General features: G+C 42.7%; 2 protein-coding genes across 3 annotated transcripts in view; one reads left to right on the top strand and one right to left on the bottom strand.

Annotated features, from left to right (window-relative positions):
- Nucleotides 1–26,630, top strand: part of LOC142159791 (uncharacterized) — a 1,176,369-nt gene that overhangs the window by 659,036 nt on the left and 490,703 nt on the right. The window lies entirely within an intron of this gene.
- LOC142160637 (uncharacterized) lies at nucleotides 627–24,843 on the bottom strand. Its single transcript, XM_075215500.1, has 5 exons — nucleotides 24,832–24,843; nucleotides 24,632–24,731; nucleotides 17,474–17,571; nucleotides 17,194–17,305; nucleotides 627–2,666 (listed from the first exon to the last, which is right to left on the bottom strand). Exons 1-5 carry the CDS (start codon nucleotides 24,841–24,843, stop codon nucleotides 1,486–1,488), a joined length of 1,503 nt encoding a protein of 500 aa, XP_075071601.1. The 3' UTR covers nucleotides 627–1,485.

A 26,630-nucleotide genomic window follows, 5' to 3' on the forward strand; every position in this document is an offset into this window, starting at 1 on the left:
TGGTTGTTTGGGTATAGGGAAAACAAGAGCATGTTTAAAGGAGGAGGAATAGGATGAGGAGGTGGGCAAGGTGGAAGCAGGCCTCAAGAGAGAGGGAGTGGAAAACATGGGAGCGATCAGGTCTGTAGGAGGTGGAGGGGGTGAGGAGGAGAGAAGGGTGCGGACTTCATCTGCAGATACTGGAGCAAAGGAAGAGAAGAAGAGTGGGCGAAAAAGTGGAAGTGAGGGTACCAGGTGAGACAAGAAGGCACTGCTGGGAGGAGATACCTTGATGTATTGACTCAATTTTAGAGGTGAAGTTGGTAACAAAGTAGACAGCAGAGAGCAAGAAGGGTAGTGGGAGGAGGGGAGGGGACTGCAGGGAGTTGAAGGTGGCAGAAAGGTGATGGGGTTGGAGGATTAGGAGGAAATCAGAGCCTAAAAAAAAGGATTGTTTCGTGAGTGATAGGGCCGAACTGTTAGACGCGAGTATTATCTTGAAGTCAAGGAAATAAGCATGAGTGCGTGACTCATCTGATCTGCACTACGGGAGTATTTTTGAAGACAGCAGATAAGTCTGGAGTGATATTGTTGAGGTGGGGACCAAAGAAGCTTGATGGTGACAACCGGGGCGAGTCAAGTGCAGTGGTAAGGGTGTGATTATAGAAGGAGAGAGACTCATCGGGGCAAGAATGAAAGGTGATTAGGGAGAGTAGTGAGTCCAGGGAGGAGGAGAACGTGGTAGGTTCAATGGTGTCAAGGTTACAACTGTGAGGCTAGTCTTAGAGGATGGGGAAGGTGAGAGGGGTGGAAAGACGCTAAGAGAAAAGATGGTGGTCAGTGAGAGGGTAAGGTGAATTGATAATGTCATAGACCGTGACGAGTTGTGAAAAGACCAAATCAAGGGAGTGGACACTGCGGTGGGAGAGGAGGTGCATTGAGAGAGACCAAGGGAGGAAGAGAGGGAGAGAAGTTGAAGGATCTAGAGATAAATAGATCATGGATACAGGCCAATTTGTTACAGACTGACCTGGCATTCCAGAGACCACAGGATATAGGTAGAGAGGGAAGAGGAGACATGTGGACGAGGTTGCTGGACTGAAAAGGTGTGTATAATATTGAGCGAGGTGTACGACAGGGAGAAAGATTGGAATTGGACAAGAAATAGAACTAGAAGGGGACTCGTCAGTGGGCAGGGATGAAGGGGAGCAACAGGTGGGAGGGAGGAGTGGAGATGGGGAAGATATCGGGGAGGGGGTGGCAAGGATGGGAAAGTGAGAGGCAGAAGGAAGAAGTGATGCAAGGGTATACATTTCTGAGTAAAAGAGGGAGTAGGTATGTAGGAACATGCCTATTTGCATCGTTTAGATTTATGAACGGCATTTCTATTACAATGTTTATAGTATTCTTGCAACCTGCTTCATATCCATCATCTCACGGAAATTGCTTTTCTTATGCATCTATTATCTGATGTTTTAGGAGAGATTGTCTTTGTGTAAAACGATTTCAACACTCAGAACATGAGAATGTTTTCTCACCTGTATGAGTTCTCTGATGTGAAACCAGACCTGATTTCTGTGTAAAACACTTCCCACAATAAGAACATGAAAATGGCTTCTCACCTGTGTGGATTCTATGATGTTTAACAAGATTGCTTTTACATGTAAAACGTTTCCCACACTCAGAACATGGGAATCTTTTCTCAGCTGTGTGGACACTATGATGTTTAACAAGATTGCCTTTACATGTAAAACGTTTCCCACACTCAGAACATGGGAATCTTTTCTCACCTGTATGAGTTCTCTGATGTTTAACAACACTAGATTTAACTGTAAAACATTTCCCACACTCAGAACATGGAAATGGTTTCTCACCTGTATGAGTTCTCTGATGTTTAACAAGACTGGTTTTATCTGTAAAACATTTCCCACACTCAGAACATGGAAATGGTTTCTCACCTGTATGAATTTTCTGATGTTGAACAAGATTGCCTTTACATGTAAAACATTTCCCGCACTCAGAACATTGAAATGGTTTCTCACCTCCGTGAGTTCTCTGATGGTAAACAAGGCCAGAGATATCTCGAAAGCATTTCCCACACTCAGAACATGGAAATGGTTTCTCACCTGTGTGGATTCTCTGATGTGAAACCATCTTATATTTATATATAAAACATTTCCCACACTCAGAACATTGAAATGGTTTCTCACCTCCGTGAGTTCTCTGATGTGTAACAAGGCCAGAGCTATCTCGAAAGCATTTCCCACACTCAGAACATGGAAATGGTCTCTCATCTGTGTGAGTTCTCTGATGTTTAACAAGAAGTGAGCTCTCTCGAAAGCATTTCCCACACTCAGAACATGGAAATGGCTTCTCACGTGTATGAGTTCTCTGATGATTAATGAGAACTGATTTATATGAAAAACATTTTCCACATTCAGAACATGAAAATATTTTATCGCCACTATGAGTTGTACTAGGTGTAGCAATATCTGAGTTATTAAAAAAACATGCCTCATGATTAGGGGGATCAGATGATATATGTGCACTGTGAAGTAATTGATGCATATTTGGAGTAATGGGTTTTCCTACTGGAAAATCATTTATGATGTTGTTATCTTCTTTTTTATATCCTGGAAACAAAATGAGATCTCCCTCTGAGGTATTCCGGATTTTGTGTCCATCTGCTGGAAATAAAGTAGATGTATGGAAATTAGACATTGAGCAGCAAATTTTATACATTTAGTGAGTTCAATTTGTTTGATTGTTTAATTTCTACTTGCAAACAAGAACACTTCTTTACAAATCTAAATGTACAAATGTGATGATACCAGGATGTTAGTGTAGGACCCCAGAGGAAAATCTTGGTATATATAGAGATCACACAGGCAAATAAAAGGTGTGGATACAACTGTACCTTTGTTACAGATAACTGCAAACAGTAACTTATCAAACAGTACTTTAAATAACATCCAGTGCTCACCAAACTTCAGCCGTCACCCAGTAACACCCCAGTGTTCAAAAACCGGAAATCATTTATAAAGAAAATGGGTTTTCTTTACCAGTCCAAGTTAATGGGAAATGATGATGTCTGTGATTAATAAATCAGGCAGAGCAAACAAACCCAAGAAAAGCTTGTAATCCAAACCATCACAATACTGCCAGGGAAAAATCCTCAGCACACTGAGAGGAGCTGCGACTCCAACACCAAAAGTGTTTAGAAGCAAATAACACACACTGAGGTCTGTCCTGCAGGTCTTTTTAAAGGGAGAAAATTTCCCACAATGGAAAGCTCACCCCCTAAGGGGCTGGAGATGGGAGGAGAGAGCTGTCATCCCCTCATGGTTTTTCCTCCTGCTGTTTTGGAGCCTAGGGGGTATTTTAACTAAACTGCAATCTTGATAAAGATAATGCCTATAGCAGCCAGCTAGATTCTAGTCATTTTGTAGAATGTAGAAAATAAATGATAACTAGAATCTGATTGGTTGCTATAGGCAACATCACCACTTTTTCAAACCCGCAATTTAGTAAATATACCCCTAGGAGTCTAACACAGTCCAGGGAGAACAATACCTACTCAACCAGTTGTTGACTGACTTAATCCTGGTTAAATAACAGAGCCTCCCTGTTTTAACCCCTCCTAGGCATAGGCATTTGTGATGTCAGAGGGTCTCCAGAGGCCGCTGGCTTCTTGTTTGTAAGAGGGGGTGATGCCTTGGTTACGAAAAAGTACATCCACCATGTTGTAATCCGATGTGATGTTCAAATGCATAAATGTAACCCACCTGGCTTTATTTAAGAATAGTATGGATAAACTTAATCCCATCCGGATAGGTTTTTATTCAGTTAAATTGTGTAAAAAATTAGGGTAATAACTTAAAATAACTCAATGTTCAACTAAACACAATCATCTTATCATCCTAAGAGTTTAAAATGACAGATGGGGAAGATGATGACTGTCAGACCCATGTTGTCACTATCATACAGCAATTATACATATAAAACATTGGCTTAAAATATAACACATTACCAAGCACATTGCATAGACCCAGACACAGGGGGAGGCAGATTGCACAGTCACAGATGACAAAGCAGAGTTTGGTGTGTAATATTTCCCAAGCACACACATGGACCAACCCCTATCATAGGACAGGGAGCCTCATTATCCAGTGACATTGTCCAACCACAATGCTCATACAGACACTGCCCACACACAAACATTGGAGCTTTGGTAGTATAGTAGATATGGATTAAATAAACACCACATCCTATGCATTGTTCTAGACTAATCGAAGTTCTCCAAGTGGACATATAGGTAGCAAAACGAGTGAAGCAGTCTCTATCTGTCCCTATAATCAACATCAGGCAGCAAAGACCTGTGGCCAAAGTAATGCTACTAAGTTAGACTGAAGCCTCTGTGTAGACAAGCACTGAGAGGGAAGTAGAGCAGCTTGACAGAGCAATACAGCACAGTAGGAAATAGCAACACGGAATGATGAAGGCACAGAGCGGAGGAGAGCATTAGGACTGAGTAGGAGAATGGAGCAGGGCACAGACGAGCAACAGTAAAAAGTGGAAGAAAGTGAAAGGGAAGAGAAAGATACAGAGACAGGTCAGAAGATGAAGAGCAACAGTACAAAGCACCAACCACAGAGATTTGCAGGGAGCTATGGTTCAATGATGGGTGATTATAGTTCTGTGACTGCAGGAAGGTAGAGTGTGTGTGAAGTGTGTGTTGTGATTGGATGTCTGCAGGAAATAACCCGATTTATTATTGCACTGATACACATACTGTGAATAAAACAATCAGGAATTATTACACAAGAAAGAAAGTGGGTAATGTCACATGTACAACTGCCTGGGGAGGATCATGGGTAATACCACACATCTCATCACATTGATCAGTGATTGAATCACTATGGTCACGTCCCTTGTACTAATGTATAAGAATCATAAGTGTGAGGAAGAAACTGGTCAGATCTCTTGACTGGTAACATACAATGACATGATGTGAGGAGAACAGGAGTCTAATAGGGGCTGAAGGACAGACCAACTGGGTACTTTGCAAACCACCTTGTTGAGTTGTTGACAGCAGGAAGGAGATGGCGTGCGTTCCACGTTACTCCCTGGTGACGTCAAAGATGTACGCGTTTCATTCGCTTTGGCGGATTTCTTCAGGGGTGAATCACCCCTGAAGAAATTCGCCAAAGCTGCTGTCGACAACTCACTACCACCAAGTATTCACCTCGTGAGCGTGGTTAGCGCTATGTAACGGATCGGGGATCCCTGCACCGTAAGTTAGATCAAGGACACCGCTGGACTCCATTCATATTGCTGGATTGTCTGAGGTTGGTTCTAGACTGCATATTGGACCCTGTTGCCCCTTCTTTTATCTAGTGACTTATTTGGGCTTAAAGGACACACCATCTTTACACAGGGCTATTTGCAGTAGCTTCTACTTCCCCGATACAATTGGACCTCCAGACATTGTTTGTGTGATCATTTAGCACCGGTTGCTATGTTTTTGTTCATTACCAAGTGATTAATCCTTTAACTTGTTTATTTGGATGCATTAAATGTTATTGTTCTTACTCCATGTTATTCTCAGAACATCACTACTATTTATAGTCAATTATATTTTAACCTACTGCAAAGACAATTGAGCGCAATTACTTTATTATTTTGTTACACATAATTTCACCCACACCCCCAGACATGGAGGCAGACAAGGGGGTGATGTTGGACTACTACACTCCCCACAGTTCTACCAAAATGTCCCATCACACATGTTCACATCTTTTGAAGTACATGCTATTCGGATTTTTAACCTATTCTCTATGTGTGTTGCTGTGATCTATTGACACCCTGGACCACACCTACAATTTCTTGAAGATTTCTCTGCATGGCCCATAGATTGTGAGCATTGCCTTCTCAACTCTTTTCTGTATTACCCAGTATTGTATATTACTGTGCTTGTTCCAAATTGTAAAGCGCTACGGAATATTCTGGTACTATATAAATAAATGTCGACGATGATGGCTCCCTCACTTCTTATCTACCGACATCCCCACCATTATCATGGGTGATTTTAACATCCCCATTGCAAATCCACGTTCCAATGCTGCTTCCAAACTCTAACCTCCTCCCTCGGCCTCTCCCAGTGGGTTGAATCCTCTACTCATCAGGATGGCCACTGCAATGATCTTGTTTCCTCCAGACTATGAATGGCAAAAAAGAAAGACAAAAATAGGTGCACACACTCTCAGATCTGTCTACAGGAGAAAATGGAACCATTAAAACTTAACTTTTATTGACTGAATAGTTCAGCGAAATATAAAATAACCTATGGGTTGTATAAATCTTAAAACAATGTGCTCTATTAAAATTTGCTGGATGCGCCCAGAGCACAGATTTAATTATTTTGAAGTGATAGGACCATTGTGCTATGTTTATCAGGTAAGTTGGATTGATCTACAATATTGCTTCAAAACCACTTCTGGTGAAGGATTTAAAGGTAAAAATTGTACCACCTGATGCACAGCAGATAAATAAGCAGGTTTGTATCTACGGATTATACCGTTCTTTAAACGAATAGTGTCTTGCTAACTGTCTTTCTTTATCACTTTAAGTTTAAATCACATTCCTGTAGACTATGCTCAGATCTGATTTCCTTAACACGCCTGTCCCCCTCTCGAATCATCACCTTATCAGCTACACACTCACCGCTAGTACTTTAACCTCTATGCTGTCAAACTCTACCAAGCCTCCTCATACCCGCAGAAATCTTGACTAATAAGTGCCAACCTGGTGATTTATGTAGGCTAACATGGTGGCGTCTCCAACATTTCCGGTGAATGTGGGAAAGCTGCTAATTGTGCCATGGTCCTTTTAAAAAGGGAACCCCCTGCAGGTGCTGAGGGTTCTGGTTCAGCAAAACCCAAGGTATGCCCGATGCCTAAAATAAGACTATGCACACTATGTGCCAAGGCAGCCTCAGTGTCATGACGGCCTTCCTCCTCTGGGTCTAACTCTAACTCCCCTTCCTCTGCTGAGGAGAGGTCTGACTCCTGATCTCGGTCTAGAACGGTATCACAGATAATCCTTTTGCCCCTGTGAGCAATAGATAACAATCTATCCTGCCTATGGGCTGCCACAGACTGGGAGACTGTGGCTTCGTCAGCCTGACTGTGTATGAGGGTGAGTGAAGTACTGTTTTCACGTACCATCACGTTAGCTAGTCTTTCCATGGCTGTTGAGAAGGATCGTAGCCAAAGCGGTTCTTCCACTGCTGTAGACAACTCCTATGTTGAACTGTTTCGCGCCTGGGTGTTAGCGTTACAGGCTGCGCAGAGAGCGTCTCAGTCTGTCTGTTCAACAGAACACTTTGTCTTACACTTGGCACAGGCATATAACAACACAGAACTACAGAGTGTCCCTTGCTGTTTGCTGACCCCTTCTCAACCACTGTCCTTCTTTAAGTAACAGATAACACAAGCTGTACTAAAGAAATATAGAAAACTGCTGGCTGTTCAGATAGGAATCTACCGAGTTGCTATGCTAGGTAGTCCTATAATAGTAAAGCACACTTCCCTCAACAATAGCTTTTGCAGTGCTGTATGTGAAAAGGTAATAATGTAAAGAAATCATAATCCCAGAAACACACAACCATCCGTCTGAAACGCTTAATTGGCTCAAGCCTGTAACTATAGCAGAGAGTTTTGCACTGTAGTTGAGGAGAGGCAGAGTGGAAGAGTCAACCAGCGATATTCACGATGTTCTCCCTGTGCCTCCACATGTGGAATGTATCTTGTTCGCGGCAGGAAATGAATGGAAGGAAGGAAGTTTGATTTTAACTCCTCCTCCCCTCCTTCCTGTGCCTCCTGCAAGATGGCCACTGTGTCTCTGCTCGGTGCATGCTGTACTTAGTGAGTCCAGGTGTGTGCGCCATTTAATGCAGCTGATCTGACCCCCTAAGGAGTGTGAGCGCTGTTTTGGCCCCCCTTTACTGCTCATTGTCTAGGGGACGCAAGCGGGGGCCTGCCGGTATGAGCGACGGGCAGGGAGGAGCGGCTGATGCAGCTTCACTCCCTTGTCCGCTAACGGGGCTGGGGCCGCGGGCACTGTGTTATATCTAGCACTGTGGCTTTCTGGTCACGATCGGTTGTAACTGTGCCCCCCCTAAACTGCCCCCCTGTAAGCTCGTTTCTAGGGAGATGCCGGCAGAGGTGCTCAGTAAGTGAGCTCAGGTGCTTCTTCTTACCTTATCCGGGGCCCGGAGTGAGCAGAGCCAAGTCTTGTTCACTCATCTGGGTCTTTAGATCGAGCCCCGCGATGCACCTATAACTAACTCAGTATAGGCAGGAGCCTATACCGTAATGACCTTTGCTCCTAGTCCCTTGAAAGAAACGGAGGAATCCACAGGAGAGGAGGGGCACAGTCGGGGAGGAGACCTAATATCGAACTAGTAGATAAAGTGACAAGACTCCTGGACCCACTACTAAACCCCAATGTCTCGCAGTGTCCCCCAATGGCAGGAAAGAGAAACATCACTTGCTTCAAAGACCTGCTTGACAACTTCTTCCACGCTGAAATTCCTGTGACCTACAGATTAGACCAATCCGTTCTCGGCTGTAGTGAGGTTTGGACCCAGCTTTCCGGTACCACCGCTCTGCCCGCTACCCAGCATCTCCAGCCAGTGTGATAGGCCAGAGGGGATCCATCCACAGCAACCCTCATCTATAGGAAGAGGTTAGGGGTACCAGCGACAGTTAAAAGGAGCGCGGTTCTGGATGCTGTGAAGGAGTCCAATGGTAAAAGCTTTTGTAAGCCTCTCCCTACTGCGGTTAGAGGGCGTTTTTAGGATAACGAAAGGGAACGGTGGCAAAGTAAGCCCTGCCGTTCCCAGCAACAACAGACAGGGTGGCATAGGCAGTCCTTCCAGTCACACTAAGTGGTTAAGATGATGGCTGTCAGACCCATCTTGTCACAACATACAGCAATTAATGTATTTCCCCATGTATACGACGCACCTTAATTTTGGCCCCGAAATTTTAAAATATTACGGTAGCTGTCAAAAAAAGGCAGGGAGGGGGCGTGGTTTGGACGCCATCTCGGGAAGTCGTATGGTGTGTGAGCTCCTGCAAACCGGTGGCCAAATCTATATTTTCCGTGCTTCCCCCTGCCCTAATCACCCCCTTGGTGGCTTCTACGTGGTCCTTACACCCCCGGGACACTTCTGAACCATTTCCGGGCCCCAGATGTCCGTGAACAGCTAGCGGTTGAATTACTGGCCAGCATCGGCGTGCCGCAGTTCCCGGGGTCACTACATCCCCCCGGAATAGCACTCACCCTGATAGTCTCCTCCGGTGCCCGCCTGCCTCGCCGCCGATTCTCCCGCTGATCTTTGAGAGCGAGGGAGCTCTGCCGGGAGCCGCGCTGTGTACCCCTGCAAGCCTGACATTAACTGGCAGAGTGCAAGGGTGGGAGCCCAGCTGAACTACTCCTGAAAGATCCCTGGTGGGTGCTCTCTTGTAGGCGGCCCCCCCTCGAGTCCTCCATCAGCAGAGGCAGACCGGATGTTGGGGCCACCATTATCACCTTCACTTCCGACTAGTTGGGAGCAGAGCCTTCTGGGAGGTGAAGGGAAGGAGGAGCACGTGTATGGCGCCCATGTTCAGGTCAGAATACCACAATCCATTTTATTAAGGGGTATCCTCTCACCCTAGCCAGTTCTGATTCCCTGGACACACTCTGTCTGCTCCGTTTACAAAAGTTATCAGACCAGGGTTCCTACAGCCTCTGTATCGCTGATATCATTGTACCCCTTATAGTGAATCTTTGGCGCCATCTTGTGGTGAAAATTGCAAACTACAAGTGTTATTATTATACAACAAATCCTTGAGAATCTACTTGTAGATAAACCAACATTACTGAATGCAACCCGGTCACCCATTATCTCAAGCAGAATACCCTGCTGGAATCCCTTAGACCTTTCCTACAACTGTACCTCCTGACATCCCATCACGTAGAGTTCAGACAGGAACTTATCTATCTCTACAAGCCTCCACATGCCAATGTAGCCCTGATTATGGCTGGCTAACGATCGCCCCCCTGAGGAGGAGACTCGGGGGTCTCCTGATCAGTACTACCCATATGGGTTTCCACTTGTACTCGGGGATGTCGATGTGTATGTAATCATTGTTTAAATGGGGAGAGACAAAAAAACTCCTGCTCAAAAAGCACTGAAGATATCTAGAGATTCTACATCTCGTGGTGTTTTTCAACAATTCTTCGCTTCCAACGCCTCTACAACACCCCCACAAACAGCATCTCAAACACCTTCACGGGATCCTGCAGATTCACCTCAATCCACTTCGTCGGCATCATCTAGCATCATGTCAGAGAAAGGAGACTTAGGGGAGATTTTAGCCCATCTGAAATCTCTTCCAACTAAAACGGACTTTCAAGCCCTAGAGTCTCGGATACAAGAGGCCTTGCAATCACAAATTGCCTCAATCAAGTCGGATCTTTCTCAGATGTCTGAAAAGATTGTTTCCATAGAGGACCACTCAGAAACGGTTGATACACGAATTGACAATCTCCAGAGTATGGTCACTCAACAATTCGGTGAATTTCGTAGAAGATTAGACGACCTCGACAATAGAGGCCGTCGCAACAATCTGAGAATAAGAGGTGTTCCAGAAGATATTCCCCCTCTTGGGATTACGGATGCTCTCACCAAAATATTCAATGAGCTTTTGGAAGCAGACCCAGATAATCAAATTATCTTTGACAGGGCTCACAGAGCGTTACGCCCTAAGAGTTCTCAGCCTGACAACCCACGTGACATCATCTGCAGGTTGCATTACTTTTCAGTCAAAGAAGCAATCCTCAGGAAGGCAAGAGGAGTGTCTGGTATAGACTTCAACGGTCACGAAATTCAAATATTTCAGGACTTGTCCTGGTATACATTGCAACAAAGACGGGCTTTAAAACCCCTTACTGATGAACTCAAACAGCGCTCCGTCCGGTTCCGATGGGGATTCCCGTTGAGTATCCAGGTTAACCACGAAGGGAAAACGGTGACCCTCCATAGCCACTCGGATGTTGGATCTTTTTGTGAAAATCTGAATCTGCCTAAAATTCAGATTCCTGATTGGGACAATCTAGTGACGGCGCAAATCCCCCTTCCTGCCTCCAATGGAGGAGGTTGGCAGAAGGTCTCAAGGAACATCAGAAGATCTCGCCCAATGGTTCCAGTTGGTTCTCAGAGTGGGACCTGACATTGAAGTTTTGTTTGTTTTGTTACCTCGTTTACTTACCACTGCTACTTGTCTCAGTTTTGGATCATTGATCCTGATTAGGATTGTATAGTTACATACCACTCACATATGTTGTCAGATGCTTCTCTATTATTAGCAATGTTCAATAATAGATGTTAAACTTTTCTCTCCCCATTGATCTTACTTACAATTATTTACACTAGTACCAATAATACTATTGTTATCTGAATGGTTCGAACTGGGGTTATCCCAGGCCAGCCATTCCATATACATCCCCCTTGAGTTTATTTTGATATTTTGATATTAATCTATAATTACAAGTATAGTCTCATTTCTCATTTCTGGTCGGAAGATTCCCGACGTCCCCTGCTTACCCTTGATTTTTCTGTCCTGTTAGATTTGTCCAGGGGTCTCCTTGCCCCCTGGTCTGTGTGACGGTTGCTTACAATGTCATTTTCCATGTTTCGATTTTTAATGATCTGTTTTTTGTATGTATTTTGTTTTCTTTCTCTCTCGTTCTTCTCCCCCTACCTTCTGTGCTTTCCCTTCCTTCCCCCCTCCGGGAGCTTCTCTAGTGTCTACAAGTTGGTTGGTGTGAATCCTTCCTCATGGTTTATGCCCAGATTTTCCAGATGTCATAGTCGGGATCTTGGCCGCCGATCTCCTCTTCAATGGATAAGTTGAAATTTATTTCTACTAATGTTAGAGGTCTAAATATCCCCCAGAAACGTTCACGCCTTTTGCATACATTACATATAGATAAAGTAGATGTCGCATTTGTCCAGGAAACCCACTTTAAAAAAAGCCATTCCCCCACACTCGCCAACCACTACTACCCCACAGTTTTTTTTTTAGCAATTACTCGTTATCCAAATCTAGGGGTGTCGCAATTATTTTCGCAAAACACCTACGCCTCTCCGATATATCCACTACGGTGATAGTAGAAGGTAGAGTCCTGCTTATTAAAGTTAAGATTTTTGACCAACAATTTTCTCTAGTAAATATATACGCTCCCAATACTTCTCAGGTTGCGTTCTTTACCAAAATTCTGACAAAGAGTGAAGACCAATTAGAAGGTGTGGTTGTCCTAGGCGGTGACCTGAATTGGTCCTTTCTCCCCCAAATTGACTCCTCGACTGGTGCTCCTAGGACCTCTCTTCGAGATGCCCGTAAGGTTAGGAGGGAGTTTCACGATCACCAGCTGGCCGACGCGTGGAGAATATTTCATCCTGCAGATAGAGATTACACTTTTTTCTCATACCCTCACTCCTCTTACTCTCACATAGACTATCTATTTATAGACCACAGAAGTCTGGACCTGGTAGACGACTCCTGGATAGGACAAATAACGGACTCTGACCATGCCCCGATATATTTGTCTATCAAATTTGTTTCCCCTCCCCCAGACAGTGGTCTTGGAGACTCAACGAATTGCTGATGCAGGACCCATACTGTAAATCACAATTGAATGATGCTATTGGGGAATATTTGGATATTAACGATAATGGAGAGACGGCCAAGTTGTCAGTTTGGGAAGCTCACAAATGTGTTTTGAGGGGGAAGTGTATTCAATTAGGCTCATTTCTCAAGAAGCAGAAGGATGAGGTTCGCAAAACACTCTTATCAGATATCAAGAATTTAGAAACTAAACACAAAAATACTTTGTTCCCTGAGACTTTGGTGGCACTCCATAATAAGCGGTCAACTTTAAATTCTCTACTAAACGATTGCATGAAAAAGGCTTGGTGGTGCTGTAGAAACAAATTTTATCAATAGGGGGATAAGCCGAGCCGCTTTCTTGCTAGAGCCCTTCGTTCCCAACGTAACCGCTGAAGCTTTCCGTTCCTACTATGCAAAGCTATATCACATTCGATCCCAGGTATCTGAAAACGATAATGCCCGGGCTGAGGAAGCTATAGGAGACTATCTACGGGGTATTGATTTTCCAAAAATCTCCCAAGAGGCAAAAGATCTTTTGGATTCTCCCTTTTCTCTTTCAGAACTAAAGGGAGCTATAAAATCTTCCCCCCTTGGAAAAAGTCCTGGCCCTGATGGGTTCTCCATATCATATTTCAAAACATTTATGGATAAGCCATGTCCTATTCTGCAAGATGCTTTCAATGAAGTGTCGGACACAAAGGGTTTTTCGCCACAGTCGCTGGAAGCGCATATTACAGTTAACCCTAAAGAGGGTAAGGATCCAGCTCTATGCCCTAGTTACTGTCCAATCTCCCTTCTAAACGTAGACATTAAACTTTATGCGAAAATCCTTTCAAACAGGTTAAAGAATCTCCTCCCGGAATTAATTACAAACGACCAAGTAGGATTTGTACCAGGCAGAGAAGCAAAGGAGAATACTACTAAAATTATTAATCTAATACATTACGCCTCCTCTGTTAACCTGCCCACAATTCTCTTGTCAACCGACGCAGAGAAGGCATTCGATAGAGTGGACTGGGGCTTCATGAAGGGGGTACTTCTCCATATGGGACTTGGCCCCTCTTGTTTACAAATTTTTTTGGCCCTGTATAGATTCCCTTCCGCTAAAGTTAGAGCAAATGGCATTTTATCCGACCCCTTTACCATCTATAACGGCACTCGTCAAGGTTGCCCATTATCTCCCCTGATATTTGTACTCTGTATGGAAGCCTTGGCCAGGGCGATTCGATCGAACCCAAATATCACGGGTTTGCAGATTGGTAAAGAAAACTACCGATTGGCACTATTTGCAGATGACTTGCTTGCGATCATCACAAACCCCATTACATCATTACCTAACTTGATGTTAGAATTCTCTAAATTTGGTACTCTCTCCAACTTCAAAATAAATTTCTCTAAGTCGAATGCTCTTAACATTTCAGCCCCAAAACAATCAATAAGGGGCCTCAAATCAGCATTCCCATTTAAATGGCAGTCTTCACATTTTTGTTATCTTGGGGTTTCTATCGCAAGGTCCAATGACCAGCTATTCCAATTGAATTTCCCTCCTCTTATAAATAAAATTAAAAAAGACTTGGCAACCTGGTCGTCTTCCAAATTCTCATGGTTTGGCAAAATGAACATCATAAAAATGAATGTTCTTCCCAAAGTACTCTACCTGATGCAAGCACTTCCGATTATAATCCCTCAGAGATTCCTTGACAGTCTCCAGCGCTTGATACGCGACTTTGTCTGGGGAGGTAGGAGACCCCGATTTAAGCATGCTCTTCTTTATAGGCGGAAGCATCAAGGAGGGGCGCAATTGCCGATGCTCCAGGGTTATCTTCAGGCAGTTTTTCTCAGCAGGAAAGTGGATTGGACCAGAGGGGGTGACCTCAAACAATGGGTGGTTATTGAAAATGAATTTAACACAACTCCGCTAAATGTGGTACCTTGGTTATCTAAGATACCCAGAATCCTCCACCCAACCATCGGTCCAACCTTAAAGGTTTGGAAGAAAATCCGTTTTGGAAAAAGCATCTCAACCTTTCCTTCACCTATCACCCCCTTCGTGTTCAATCCAGACTTCCCACCAGGCCAATCGGGTTCTGACTTCAGAAGGTGGTCTCGGGCGGGAATCAAGGGCCTCGGCCAGCTGGTGACGAGTGGTAGACCTCTCTCTTTTGCGGACCTACAGTCAGCTTTTTCGCTTCCCTCCACTGAACATTAGAAATATGTTCAAATCTTTCATTACATTAGTTCTATTAGAGGAACCAGAACTCTTAACAGACCTCCAACTCCATTCGAAAACCTATGCTTGTCCAAATCTGCTCCAATCCATATTATATCTGAAATTTACAAAATATTGATGGAGGACCAGTTCAGTTCTCCGCCTCCTTTTGTTAGATTATGGGAACGGGACCTAGCGCCACATATAACCCCAGCATCCTGGCAAAAAATTTTCACAAATACACACTCCTGTTCACTAAGCATCTCAGTAATAGAAACCCACTATAAGCTCTTGACCAGGTGGTACAGGTGCCCTACTCTGTTACATAAATTTAATCCCCAGTTATCTTCTTCCTGTTGGAGATGCTCCCGTTCCCTGGGTTCTTTAATTCACATTTGGTGGGAATGTCCACTTATTACCCCATTCTGGAACGAGGTCATTAGATTATCCAGTATTATTGTGGGACATGAGGTTCCCAAGGATCCTGGCTTCTGGCTACTTTCATACTCCCCTACTCAATCCTCAAAATATAAAAAATCTCTACTAAAACATCTCAACAATGCGGCTAGGGCAGTTGTACCGACGCGCTGGAAATCCCGAACACCCCCTCTGATTATGGACTGGTTCAATAGAAATGACTATTATATGTCCATGGAAGACATCATCCTCTCAGCCAATGACAAATCCACAGAATTCTTGGCCACATGGTTTTCCTGGATTGAGTTTAAAAATTCAGAGGATTTCAAGATAGTTTGTTCTTTACCTGTCTGCGCTTGTTAGCTCCCCTCCCCTCTCTTCACCTTCCTTATGTGTCCTCTATCCCCCCCCCCCTATTTCCCCTTTCCTTTCTTGATGTCCGTCTTTGTCTCCCCTTGCCTTGGGGAGGGTTTATTCTTTCTGAGTCTGTGCCTTATTACCAATTTAAAACTTTTGCGTAGTGAGTTACGTCAATGCTCCGGGCTATTGATGGTCCATTTGTTACAAGTGTTTTGTACTGACAGTATTTTTTCCTAATGGATCATTCTTTTGGTCAAGTTTGTAATAATTCTTGCTCACTCGCAATGAAAATAAAGAATTTAAAAAAAAAAAAAAGGCAGGGAGAGTGTAATGGCCGGCTGCTCTGATTGTGAATAGAGCATCCGGGCAGCCCGGCTATCTCCCTGCAATCGCCCCCCCTGCTGCCACTGTGCCTCTGTCCCCCTCCTCCTGGATCCCCACTGCCACTGTGTGTCTGTCCCCCTCCTCCTGGATCCCCGCTGCCACTGTGCCTCTGTCCCCCTCCTCCTGGATCCCCCCGCTGCCACTGTAACGCTGCCCCGTTCCCCCTTGATCCCCCCCGCTGTCACTGTAATGCTGCCCCGCTCCCCCTCGCTGTCACTGTAACGCTGCCCACCCTGCATCCCCGCTACCCCTGTATAAGACGCACTCAGGTTTTAGACCCAAAATTTTGGGAAAAAGGGTGCGTCTTTTACATGGGGAAATACGGTATACAGATAAAACATAGACCCAGCCACAGGGACAGACATATGACAATGCAGAGTTTGGTGAGTAATATTTCCCAAGCACACACATGGACCAGCCCGTCATAGGACAGGGAGCCTCATTAGCCAGAGACATTGTCCAACCACAATGCTCATACAGACACTGCCCACACACACACACAAACGTTGAAGCTTTGGAGGTAGAGTAGATATGAATTAAATTAACACCACATCCTATCCATTGGTCTACACTACTCAAAGTTCACCAAGTGGACATATAGGTAGCAAAACAGTGAAGCAGTCTCTATATGTCCATCTGATCAACATCAGGCAGCATAGACAGGTGGTCAGAGTAATGCTACTAATTTAGGCTGAAGCCTCTGTGTAGACAAGCACTGAGAGGGAAGGAGAGCAGATTGACAGAGCAATACAGCACAGTAGGAAATAGCAACACAGAATGATGAAGGCACAGAGCGGAGGAGAGCATTAGGACTGAATAAAAGAATGGAGCAGGGCACAGACGGGCAACAGCAAAAAGTGGAAAAAAGCATAAGGACAGAGAAAGGTCAGAAGATGAGGAACAACAGTACAAAGCATCCAACCACATCCCAATATTAGTACATACAAACGGGAACAGACACACTACATCACCAACCTACGCTGCGCCACGCAAAACTGCAACAAAAATCCTGACTCCCCCACTGGGCAGATACTTTTTTATGGGTGTAGAACAAGTTATTTTGGTAGTGTCTGACCAAGGAGAATGTGTCACTCTTTTCTGTAATAAGTGTTTATTACTCACCAGTGCTGATATCTGTAGGGATTTCCTCCTCCTTACACTGCTGATCACCCCTCACATTCATCTCTTCTTCTGCCTTTATATTTTCTACCTTAATATCAGTGAGAACATCCAACTAAATAACAAAAAAAAAAATTCAATAAAATAACACTTTAATCTCAATTAATGAAATAAGACATTATTAAACAGAATAATATCAGTGTATTAGACCCACACAGCTGTTCTACAGATCATATAGTGAAAAGTAAATTTGGTAATTTGCAAGACCATAAATTCCATCTACCTGACACTCCTGTGGGATCCTGGGATTTTCCTCTGTACAATCCTGTGAATAAAGAGGACGGGGACATCTCTCTGGGATATTTCTGTTACTGGATCCATCTGTAGAAGACACACAGTGACTGAATACATTGTTTAGGTGTGATGGTCAGATGTTGTGTGTACAATAACCTAAGCAACCTAGTAATTAAGGAGGCATCTCTTATGGGTCACTCCATGTCAGTTCAAACAGGGTGTTCCACCACCCATCTCAGATTTTTACGATTTTTTTTTTTTAGTTAAGAGAGGATTTCAAAACAACTTTTTCTGCCAAATATCTCGACTGCCTGACAATTACTTGATTAAATATTGATTTTTCAATTTATTAAATAATTTACTAATCACAGCTTCTTTATCCAGTTTATTTGAAGTACCGCGGGTGTTTATTAAGGAATCGGCATAAAATTTGAACCCCTAAGGTAACTCTTCTTCCCGAATCCAAAAATCAAAAACAAATTACTTTATCTGCCTCATGTTTTGCGTTAAGGCAAAATCGCACGTTTTTCTAATAGGATTAAAAACGCTAGGTTCAATTGACATTAGGGATCCCATTTTTTTGGGGGTTGTTTAAAAAAAGTAAAAATTACTACCACAAAAAAAAAAAAAATCAGCAGGGTACTCTGTTTCATAGTGGAACCAGGAACATACATAGCAGCAGTGTATGATAACATCTGGTACATTGGGTATATCATTCAATGTAATGAGGAGGAACAAGATGTGCCGATACACTTCATGAAATAAAACCAAACAACAAATGTGCTGTCCTGGCCATCAAGAGATACGTTTTTTCTTCTTTTTATTCACGTCCTCTGTGTAACGGAAGAGCCTACTATCCAAGGAAGTACTGGAAGGCAGTATACACTTTCTGCTGACACTTTAAGGAAAATTACAGACTGTTACAACAAGTTCCAAACAAGGGAAAAATAATGAAATTGTTGACTCAACTTCAGTTATGGACTAAAGTTATGTTAAAGGTTTTAAATTTCATGGTTTCTTGTGTTAATTATATATGCGGTACAAGAGTAATCGGACATCAACTTCATTATTTTTTTCTCCACTATGAAACAGAGTACCCTGCTGATTTTGTGGTAGTAATGTATACCTTTTTTAAACATCCCCAAAAAAATGGGATCCCTAATGTCAATTGAACATAGCGTTTTTACTTCTATTCGAAAAACGTGCGATTTTGCCTTAAAGCAAAACATGAGGCAGATAAAGTAATTTGGTTTTGATTTTTGGATTCGGGAGGAAGAGTTACCTTAGTGGTCCAAATTTTGTGGTGATTCCTTAATAAACACTTGTGATACTTCAAATAAACTGGATAAAGAAGCCGCGATTAGTAAATTATTTAATAAATGTAATCAACTAATTGTCAGATAGTCGAGATATTTGGCAGAAATAGTTGTTTTGACATCCTCTCAACTAAAATATTTTCAAAAAATTCTGAGATTGGTGGTGGACATTTCATGTTTTTTTGGCCGATATGATGTGGAATGACCCTTGTCAAAGTTGAATAATTGGATGAAATAAACTATATTGATTGATATTGTTATGACGCAATAGCACGATAAATAACGCACACTTACACATTCACTTGTAAATAGTTCACCTTAAAATAGATCCAACACACAGTTGTTTATAATAAAATGTAATAGAGTTTACAGTTAAATATGATAATGTTAAAAGCACTTGAAAAGTATCTAAGGCTCAGGATTTAGCAAATGTATCATGTTTAGTATCATTTTGATCTGCACATTACCATCTCTCATCCTATAATTTCGGCTTTGCGATCGGTTCCTGCAATCAATAGTTATGGAAGATAAAAGATTGAATGATCAAAATGGCATTGTGTTATAAGTTGCTTAGACTAGTTTGGGTCAGTTTCCTAGAGAAGCACGTTTTCAGCTGTTGGGGGAAGGTGATCCCCTCTTCCCAGAGAAATCCTTTGAACTGACCTATGACCTGCATTACTGTCCTGCATCCTGAACCAATGGAAACATGCCATGACATCCTCAGTAGTTTTTTCTATACTGAAACTAGATACTATCAAGCTGTTTTATCAGCCAAAGCTCTCTCTTTCTCTCTCTCTTTGAACGTGGCTACATGTGAGCATGGCTGTGTTCCATGGACCTCGGTGAAGATCTAGAAGGAAAATGTAATGTATTCAGTGTTTTATACTTTCCTGTTTTAATGTAACATCTTTAATAGGTATCATGTACCGGCCGGCTATATTGTACTGTATTGTACTTATTTATTGAACTGCTAAAAAAATTGCTTTTGCTAAATAAATTGCTTGTGCTTCGGAAACACAATAAAATCGCTTGGACAATGCTTATTTGAAAACGATAGAATTACTTTAATACCCTTATGTGTTCCAATCCTAAAGTTAGTGTAAAACAGTAAGAACAGGCTGGACCAATGAGAAATGTCAACTCCAATAAGATCTTTATACGAGAATAAATGTCTACTGTCATCAAAAGGGTACAGAATTGACAATGCAAACCAGGCGTTTCGTAGATAAGATACATATAATGATCCCTGTTAGTACAAAGATATTTCTATATGTCCAGCACAGAACTTGATTTATCTACTCTCAGGGGGGAGATGAGGGAGGTTGGATTCAGAATTGTATTACAGTCCACACCCAGATAGTTTTATCTTCAGTTGAAACATCATAGAGAAAGCGGTGTCCAATAAATTATCCTGAATTCACTGACTGCGATCAAGCAGCGGGACTCTTCAGATCAAGACATTTCTCAACAAGCAAATTGTATTCCGCAGCTAAGTACTTATTCATTTTATAAGTATATGTTATCATAAATATTTGTATTATGTTTTTACAATTGTTGTTGGTCAACTATTAAAATCTCACACCAGAACACAAGAGTTAATGTCCATCCTGTAACAGTCTATCACTAGTGTTTTAGTACCACAGATAAGAAGATGTGAACCCACATGTGAAACACAAAATAAGACTGGGGATGGGGTAACATTTTCTTGTTCAGGAGAGAGGACACAAAATGCTTCATTTGATCAAATATCTAATAAAGTGGAAAAAAGCAGAAGGGGAATAGATATGGAACTATCTGGAAAATGCAAAGAAGTCGTGGAAAAGCTCTTATTTTAATCACATTGTGGGCAGAAACTGTGTAAGAAGATCTGCCTTAGTATGAGTACATGGTTTACAGTATAAAGGTGCGAGAGGTGACAGGATATCTTCGTGCCCAAGTATTTCACCGACTGCCTGGACCAAATGAAGTAAAAAGGTCACATAGGAAACGTTAGGAGCTGAGCAAACAATATAAAAAGCTTGAGATTTGGATTTAATGTAAATTTTACAGTTCTTCATGAGGTTGTGGACAGAGATATATGGCACAAGAATAGAGAAAAGGTCATCTGCTAATGCGCCATCTTTATGGTGGGTGGGGCCTAATGTAATCCATGTGATGTTTGGGTTGCCTCTAAATTACATAGCAGCCATTTAAGTCGATACTTTATCAATTAGGTTTTTAGAGCATGACGCAAATTTGTACCAACACAGAATATCAAACTACACACAGACATTTGCATCATTGTTTGAAGTCCTCTGTGCAGGATACAATATTCTGGTTAAGAAGCAAGATAAATAAAGCAAGATAACAGCCAGCCCTGTCTGGTATTGTTGTGGACGGGCCCTTTATCTGAAAGGCTGTCAATTCCCTATACTCACAATAAGACGATGTGAGCAGAGGACAAGCTCCTATTTGATAAGGTTGAAAACATTCCCACTTGCCTAGTGGTGTCCAAGAAAGCCCAGTCTTAGATTTTCCTGCATGAGTAGAAAACAATATTGCAGGAAGACCCCTGAATTCAGCAATGTAAATTAGACTAAATGCCTTGGAGATGATTACAGCATTTCAGGCTAAGAGGACCCAGGGCTCACCTTGAACTCTGAGCCCCTATGCATAGATAACCATATAGAACTTGGCAGTGATGTCCATGTCCCAGTGTTCTTAGTAAATAAGGGAATGTTATCTAGAGAGGATTCAAATGTAAAACAATAGTAAACAAATAACCCTTTGTTATTAAGTGTCTGATTGATCCTAATATAAAAGTGTGAAGAGGGGAAGTGAAAGGAAACCTCCAGCTGTTCCAATAGGAAAGATGGATTACTCATACATCATGGTTGGCTCTCTCAGGAAGGTGTCTCCCTGTGTCTGTAAGTAGTTGATCACTTGCTCTCACCTTGTACCATTGTACATGTTGTGGTAATGACATGAGGTGTCGCAGTGTCCCCTATCCAGTAACATTGGTGTGACATTGGTTTGCACAGCTGCCTCACAGCGCTGGGGTCATGGGTTCTATTCTGACAAGGGCACTATCTATGTGGAGTTTGTATGTTCTTCCCGTGTTTGCGTAGTTATCCTCCGGGTGCTCCAGTTTTATCCCACATTACAAAGACATACTGATAGGTTAAATGGCTTCTGACACAAGTAACTCTAGTGTGTTTGTGTATTCCTGTGGTAGGGAACATAATCTGTAAGCTCCACTGAGGCAGGGACTGAATTACTAAATAATGCATTGAACAATATATAGGCACTATATATATAAAACTGTTAATAATAAATAAATTGATAGGAAATTCAAAGCAGCTGTAAATAAGGGAGGTCCATTGATGGTTTCAGAATAACGGTCACCAGCTCTGCAGGGAAGGAACTACAATGGGAGCCCCCAGTGTAAGGTTTTTGCCTTCATTACATTATAGTATGGTGGGAAATGCTGAAGGTGACAGAACTCCCCCATCTCACAAAGTACATGATCTCCTCTATTATTGCAAAAGTAGATCCTCCATATAACATGATTCAGGCTATTATATCTCCTGAACTGAAACAAACCGTTGTCTCAGTCATTTGTAGTGGTCATCTGGTTTTACAGTGGGATAAAGATGATCAATATGAAGGGTTCAAGCCTTCCATATCCATAGATTTAGGAAGAAATGTGGTTACTTGAGAAAGAGAATGTTTACACTTATAATAAATCCATTTCTCTGATTCCATGGGAGGGACAATGCTACCATGAAGAACTCAGGAGTTGGCATTTAACTAGTTAATTAATTGCTGACAGGCTACTTCCCACTGCAACCCCCAGTAGCTCCTAAGTGTAATTATAAAGCCCCAGGAAGGGGAACCAAACAACAACCACACACAGCAGTAGAGCAGAAGGGAGGGAACACAGTGTCCCCCAGATGGAAACAGAGAAATGGATTTATCGCAAGTATAAGAATCCTCTTTTCTCTTTCATCCCATCTGGGGAACACTGCTACCATGGGGACGTTCTAAAGCAGACCTGAGCGAGGGAACGCTCTGTCAACCCGGCATGCAAAACCCTTGCAGCCAAAGCACATGTCAGAAGACACAAAACAGTTAAGATAAAATAGGCACGGTGTGGACAGAGCACCAGGAGACCTCCTGCCAAGCCCCGTTGCCTAAACCACGTGGCACACAGCCCAAGAGGCTCCCACTGAGCAGGCAGGATGCGCAACGACACGACCAGGCATAGCTGGTTCAGTGCAACTCCTGAGTTCCCCATGGTAGCAGTGTTTCTCAAATGAGATGAAAGAGAATAAAGGCTAAGCCTGGTTGGCATCCCCTCATGTTGAAGGTTATGTTATATGTGTTTAATGATTTATTGCACATGGTTCTTAAAGGTCCCCAATTGGGTTCTGTAGACAACAATAGACTCTGCATCATGTTCTTTAAAGGAGACACCTTTACTTAAATTCATCAGGGTACCCAGCCGACCAGAAACACCAAGTCAGTGTCAACCGCTGCCACAGAACTCTGTGGGGCTTCCTTCACTAGCGGTTGGCCATATTGTGCTGCTGCTAATGCCCGTCTGTCAAGAGCATGAATTCACCTACAAACAGGATACATTTGTGGGTGGCTCAAGATGCTCAGATACCAGGGAGATTATGCTCTTTTTTCCACTCAGACTTACCAAAGTCACCACAGGGTACCTACTGCTGTTTATGTAATAGGAACTCGTTGACAGTCTCTCTGCTAATCAGTTGCCCATCTGGTGGGCACTAACTAGCACCAGACTTGCTGAAGCCATAAAACCTCAGGAACCAGAGCAGGAATAAAAGGCAGCTATGTCCCACCAACACTAATCTTCTTCTTGGACAGTACTGGACTAGTCATGGATCAGTGAATCATGCCAGTGATTGAAACTTTTAGAGTATATGAAATTTACAACTTTGTGAGCCTTTTAAAAGCAGAGAGACATCGGGCTTGGTCCCTACCTTGTTGTTAGAGGAGTGAAGCTCATTGCCCAGTAGCTGGGACAGAGCTTCAGGAAAAAGCTGACTATAAGCAGCTTTCAGAGAGGGTTGTGCATTAGGTTTTGGTGCAGTGAACACACTGGTACTAGTTCCTATATGTGCTTTCATCTGAATATTGTACATTTACAATAAAAGACAAGACAATTGGTAAGGGAGAACTCGTAGCTGAGGAGGGTGTGGGTTTCTCTGGTTTCTGATTAGTCTGCAAGTAAGAAGCCTCAACATGGAGATGGAGAAGAATTCACCAATATTCTCTGCCTGTTCTGGGCAGTAAGATGGTGTTTCCTCTTACTAACTTTACTCATGATCCGAAAAAATCCTGTTAAATATGCTGCAGTGTCAGGATAGGTGCAAATAATCTGTGATCTCACAGCTTCAAGATAAATCACACACCCATAACCCATTTTACATGTAATAACATAGGTAGTTGTAGTGCTAGTATACAGCTTGGATCAAATAACAGTAAGAGAATGTGATCATTACTGAGAACCACATATAAAAATATTATTACTACTATTAGTGCACAGGGAGGATCATGGGTAATGTTACACAGGGTCTCATTCAGCTATTGAATCACTATGGTGACTTCCCTTGTACTGATATATAGGAATCACCAGAGAGTGTGGGCGGAAGAGACTAGTCAGATCTCTGGGCTGGTAGCTCACAATGATATGATGTGAGGAGGAGAACAGAAGTCTAATAGGGGCTGATGGCTCCTGACTCCCCCACTGAGCAGATACTTGTTCCTCATTAGTTTGTACACACAGAGAAGGATGTAGAATAAGAGATTGATGTAGTACTCACCTGTGCGGATATCTGTAGGGATTTCCTGTTGATCACCCCTCACATACGTCTCTTCTTCTCCCTCTATATCTTCTACCTTAATATTAGCCAGGTTAACATCCTAAATCACCCACAAGGCAATAAAATACTACTTTAATAATGTCTGATTATATTACTTCAAATTAACCAGAAGAATATCAGTGTATAACACACACAGCTGCTCTACAGATCATATAGTGAAAAGTCACTTTGGTATTTGGCGAGACCCTAAACCCTACCTACCTGATAGTCTTGTGGGATAATATGATTTTCCTCTGTACAATCCTGTGAAAAAAGTGGACGGAGACATCTCTCTGGGGTATTTGTGTTACTGGATCCATCTGTAGGAGACACATTGTGACAGAATACATTGTTTTTATGTGATTTATTGTGTGTATATAGGTGGCCCTCAAAACTGCTTTCTCCTATACAATAAATAACAGTCTACTCTTACCCCATAACATGAAGGTCTGGTGATTCTCCATCATCACGTCCTTGTACAGAGCCTTGTGTCCTTCTAAATACTCCCACTCCTGCATGGAGAAATAGACAGTGATATCCTCACACCTTATAGGAACCTGACACACACAATGATACAGTCATCACCCAGACACATCCATTGGTGTTACTGTATAATGTCCCATTCCCAGCAGTCACCTCTCCAGTCAGCAGCAGAATTATCTTTTTTAATTAAAAAAAATGCCAATTCAGAGTTTTTAGGGATTAATTGTGCAAAAAGTGTAATTTTTAAAAACAATGTCTTTGCTATTCGTAACAGTTTCCTAGGAAAGTGGAGTGAATATCTGAGATGGGTGCAGATCCTGCCACTAATCTGTGTCCTCTGTCTATGGCCGACCCCACAGATGAATCATCTGCTTTGGACAGATTAGTGCAAACAGACGTTGTGCTGGGAGCTGGAGGAGAACAGAGGACTAAGAGTAGCCGGACCACTGAAGATGGCAGGAGAGGTAAATTGTAAGATTCTATAAAGGATGTCACACAATATCTACCGCTCCAGTCAGCAGGTAGATGACCTCTAATGTGAGATTTAATATCCCATCAGTCAAATGATGATGATCATTCTCTTCACTCCCATTTTGTTTGGGTCCCAAAAGGCTCTGTTCCCGCACCTCTGCTTTTCTATCTCTCCTACTCTGACCTTTCCCCTTCTGCTTCCCCCAAGGTGGCTACAGCTCTTTGAAAGATATATTACCCCGTACATTCAGACATACATATGGGGAAAGCATAGTGTGAGCTATCTAGAGGAGATGTGGTCTTGTCTGAACATGTCTGGCAGAGAAACACAGAAAGAGATTGACATGCGCCCACAAAAAGAAGCAGAGAGAGAGACACATAGAGAAGCAGAGCAACACACACACAGAAAAAAAAGAGAGAGAGAGACCACAGTGACTGGCTGAGGAGGGAACCTCATCTATAAAAGAAATTTCTATCTGTGTGTGCAGCAACTAAAGAAAGTGATAGAGATAAGCGGCCTAGCTGCTCACTGATTAGAGAGAGGCACAGAAGTGATCACTATACACAGGTCACCAATAATCCACAAATCACTATACACAGGTCACCAATAATCCACTGATCACTATACACAGGTCACCAATAATCCACAAATCACTATACACAGGTCACCAATAATCCACTGATCACTATACACAGGTCACCAATAATCCACTGATATCATTATACACAGGTCACCAATAATCCACTGATCACTATACACAGGTCACACTGGTATCACTGTGCAGCACCCAGGTGGGGTATGAGATCAAAACCTACTCTAAATGTATTATATCAGGACACCAGAGGCTGCTGCACCTGTATTACACTAATTACACCTCAAACTGTGTTATAATAACAGGGCCCCAGTCAGCTGACACGTATTATACTCACAGGACACCAGAGTCTGCTCCCCCTGTATAATAATGTATAATAATAATAACATAATTACCTGGTGCGGACACAGCAG

The sequence above is a fragment of the Mixophyes fleayi genome, chromosome 6, assembly GCF_038048845.1.
Source record: "Mixophyes fleayi isolate aMixFle1 chromosome 6, aMixFle1.hap1, whole genome shotgun sequence".
Classification (NCBI taxonomy): Eukaryota; Metazoa; Chordata; class Amphibia; order Anura; family Limnodynastidae; genus Mixophyes; species Mixophyes fleayi.

Coding starts and splice junctions, on each gene's coding strand:
- LOC142160637 (XM_075215500.1), bottom strand. Junction 17,572..24,631: donor CCCTACAGATATCCGCACAG/GTGAGTACTACA, acceptor TGTCTTCTACAG/ATGGATCCAGTAACAGAAAT. Junction 2,667..17,193: donor CCCTACAGATATCAGCACTG/GTGAGTAATAAA, acceptor CTTTATTTCCAG/CAGATGGACACAAAATCCGG.